A 3,847-nucleotide genomic window follows, 5' to 3' on the forward strand; every position below is an offset into this window, starting at 1 on the left:
CTCCATCCACCAACGCCACGTTGCACCACAGACTGTCCAGGAGTTGGCGGATGCTTTAGTCCAGGTCTGGGAGGAGATCCCTCAGGAGACCATCCGCCACCTCATCAGGAGCATGCCCAGGCGTTGTAGGGAGGTCATACAGGCACGTATATATATGGGTGTTATACACATATATATATGTATAAACACTTTTTCACACAGGGCCATGTAGCTTTGAATTTTTTTCTTCCTCATTAATAAAACCCTTCATTTAAAAACTGAATTTTGTGTTTACTTGTGTTATCTTTGACTAATGTTTAAATTTGTTTGATGATCTGAAACATTTAAGTGGGGAAAACATGCAAAAAAAATAAGAAATCAGGAAGGGGGCAAACACTTTTTCACACCACTGTATATATATATGCATTATCAATGAAGATCATCACTTTTTCTCCCGTCAGGGCAGAGCAAAGGAGGCGAGACGGGCAGGACAGACGGCAGCTCAGCAGAATCCCCCAGTGCCGCTTCAGCTGCCTCTTCCAGCCAGACCCTGCCCAGTTTCTGGATTCCCTCTCTGACACCTGAGTTCAAGCCCACCCTGCTCAAAAAACCAGTGAGTGTCTTCTTCTGCGTCAGTATGTCAGGTCGGGGCAGTGCTTTGACAAACATTTCTGTACGCTGGTTTACTATCAGTAATTTTAACATCTCAGTATTCACAGAAGCTGATTGAATTCATAGAAAATACTGTAACAGAGCACTGATAAGTCTTTAGTTGCAGGTTGGTGATGCCTTCTGTCAGAAAGTTTAGCCCCTTTTTAGATGTACGCCCCTTTTTGTTCATCCTATTGCAGTTTAACATGTTGGCTCCATGTTTGAATAAGCACCCTGTTCACTTGTGTGTAAAAGTCAAAGCGATGATCGTACTAGGACCTGAAACATTTCTGCATCACTTTAAATATGACACATGTATGAAAACCTAAGATAACTGTAACTAAATTATTATCTCAATCGTCAAATTTTATAAACAAAGAAAATCAGATATGTCTAATAAATTTCTACGAAAGGGCAAATTTGAAGTTGTTGAGGAGACTCTTCCTCAGCCAAAGAGGGCAAATGGGCTGCTGCTTGGTCAACTTAAGCATGTACGTTTGCACGTCCCTGGCAGGAGGCAAAACTGAAGCACATCATTTACACAGATAGAATGAAACAACACATTGTAGGAGAGAGAGAGAGACAAGAGGATAGGCTGACTCTCCTGGAGGACAGAGATCCAGATCCAAGACATCTGTAATGAAACACCGATAGCCAGGAGAGAAACAGAAAAGGAGAAAGAGAGAAAAGGTCCCAGGATGGCTGATGGTCCAGCCCAGAGGATGCCTGACAGATAATTAAAGAATAAGAAATTAATTAAAGGATATCTTCGGTATTTTTCAACCTGGGCTCTATTTCCCCATGTGTATGTGTGCGTATGATTCATGGGTACAACTCGTTCTAAAATTGTATATTTTAGAACGAGTTGCGCATTAAAAGTGCTTTTTTTCGCCACTGACCGGTTCAGATCGCCAGTGCTATCTCTGTAATTAGCATATTGTAGCGACCCTGGGGCAGTGGTGAGTGTGGTATGAGTGGAGTCAGCTGTCAGTCAGTGTTGGAGCAGAGAGGGGGAGGGCTGCCCCGCTGCGTACTGTAAGTGAGTATGTGTGTATGAAGTGTATAAGTTACGCTAGAAGAGTCAGAGTTTGGGACGGAGTCTTTTACGTGCTACCCCCTGGAGTGTTACCGGAGTTTTTGGAGCGCTCAAATAAACGGGCCTTTTTCCCGAACGCAAGAAAAGGATGTTGCGCAACACCCTGTACAGCTTTCATAGGCTGCCTTTGTCGGACGGCGAGATGCTGAAGTTGTGGCTAGTTGTGCTACAAATGGATGCTAACACTCTTGTCCAGACACTGCGCCTTGCAGACCATCGGGTCTGCAGTGCTCACTCCTCCCAAGATGACTATTGCCAGCCGAAGAAGAGAAGACATCCAATCCCGAAACACCTCTTCCTCAAGAAAACGGCTGTCCCATGAGTAGAGAGAGCTAACGTTACAGACACAGTGGAGCAAAGCTCGTGACATCACACAGCAGAGGTAAGGGGAAGGCTAGTATGCTATTTACAGAGATAACACTGGCGATCTGAACCGGTCAGTGGCGAAAAAAAGCACTTTTAATGCGCAAACTTATACGGGACGCATTTGCCCCCGTTACCGTTTTAGCTCGTTTCGCGGCTCCTGGCTGCATCCGCCTCCCTCAATACTGAACCAATTTTAGAACGAGTTGTACCTATGAATCACACTTACACATGGGGAAATAGGGCCCAGGTTGAAAAATACCGAAGTTATCCTTTAAGAGTTAAGGTCCAGTGTGTAGGATGTAGGGGGGTATATGTATAAAATTTCCAGTTAGGGGCTACAGTGCTCCTACTAAAAAAAATTTGTCTGTAGCCCTGTTAACCTCTCACCCAAGAGGCTTCTCAAGTTCTTACTGACTGGTGGGAAGTCGCAGGCTTGAAACCCTGTGTGGGTGTGAACCCTTAAAGAGTCGTTAAGGTCACATGTGAATTGTTGCCCCACCCGGCCATCATGTGGGTCGTTGGGGTTAGATGGGTCCAGTTGTGAATGGGTGTTAAGCTGTCTGGGGAGGAAACTCAAGACTGCATTGTAGGTGGGAGATAATTGGTGTTGTAGGCCACCTCCTCTGTTTAACAGTGGTTGTTCCAGTTTGATGTAGATGGCTTCTTTCACTCGTTCTTTCAAATCATCAGTCTTCTCTGGCCAAGATGTGTGCACTGCTGTCCTTGAAGGAAATGTCCCTTCTCCTTCAGATGGACACTTTTTTATGTGAATCTGCTTTATTCTGTGTTTTTATTGGTTTAATCACCTCGTCCGTTTGTTTTGGAGAGGTGACCTCTGCGGATAGTTCAGCACTCAGTAAAAACCTCCTGAACGTCAGGATATGAAGTTATCAGAAAAAAAATTGAGCGCACATTGGCATGTGGTGGGGGAGGCACCTGTCTCCAACATGCCAAACAGCATCAGAGAAACACTGATTTCTAACATGAAGCTGCTTTATTTAGTGTTTTTACCAGTTAAATTCACCTGGTCCGTTTGTTTTAGAGAGGAAGAGACCTCTGTGGATAATTTTGCTCCTGGTAAAAACCTCCTGAACAATGAACACTTAAGAAATTCTAACCACGGGAAGTTTCATCCGGTTGCAGTCTGGGAGATATGGAGAAAATCCAATATCACAATATTTTTGACTACATGATACATGACCACATGATATAGATACTGCAGCAGTCTAGTAGGGTTTACTATTGGTGCTTTCACGAAATATTAAAAACAATGATATTTTGATAAATAATCATCAGTAATATGGACATAATGACTAAGTGGTTAAAGGCAAATAATAGAACAGCAACAACAGTCTGGTAGGTCCAGAAAATGATACCTCTTTACTGTAATGCAGCCTCCAGACATTACATCCTCTCTCCCTGTCTGCCAAGCCCTTAGGTAATTTTAACCCAGTGAGGAGTGAGTGAATGAGAATATAACAATGTTGTAGATACTAATGTGAATGGTATAATAAAAGTTTAAGTAATATGTATTATGTATTATAAACCACTATCAATCAATCAATCAATTTTATTTATAAAGCCCAATATCACAAATCACAAATTGCCTCACAGGGCTTTACAGCATACGACATCCCTCTGTCCTTATGACCCTCGCAGCGGATAAGGAAAAACTCCCCAAAAAAAACCCTTTAACGGGGAAAAAAACGGTAGAAACCTCAGGAAGAGCAACTGAGGAGGGATCCCTCTTCCAGG

General features: G+C 43.3%; 1 protein-coding gene across 3 annotated transcripts in view; it reads left to right on the forward strand.

The window, feature by feature from the left end:
• Positions 1-3,847, forward strand: part of nosip (nitric oxide synthase interacting protein) — a 34,985-nt gene that overhangs the window by 24,721 nt on the left and 6,417 nt on the right. For all 3 annotated transcript variants that reach the window (XM_050039885.1, XM_050039887.1, XM_050039886.1), the window contains exon 6: positions 441-592. In XM_050039885.1, coding sequence (XP_049895842.1) covers positions 441-592 — 152 coding nt within the window. The remainder of the gene's footprint in view (positions 1-440; positions 593-3,847) is intronic.

The sequence above is a fragment of the Epinephelus moara genome, unplaced genomic scaffold, assembly GCF_006386435.1.
Source record: "Epinephelus moara isolate mb unplaced genomic scaffold, YSFRI_EMoa_1.0 scaffold381, whole genome shotgun sequence".
NCBI lineage: Eukaryota > Metazoa > Chordata > Actinopteri > Perciformes > Serranidae > Epinephelus > Epinephelus moara.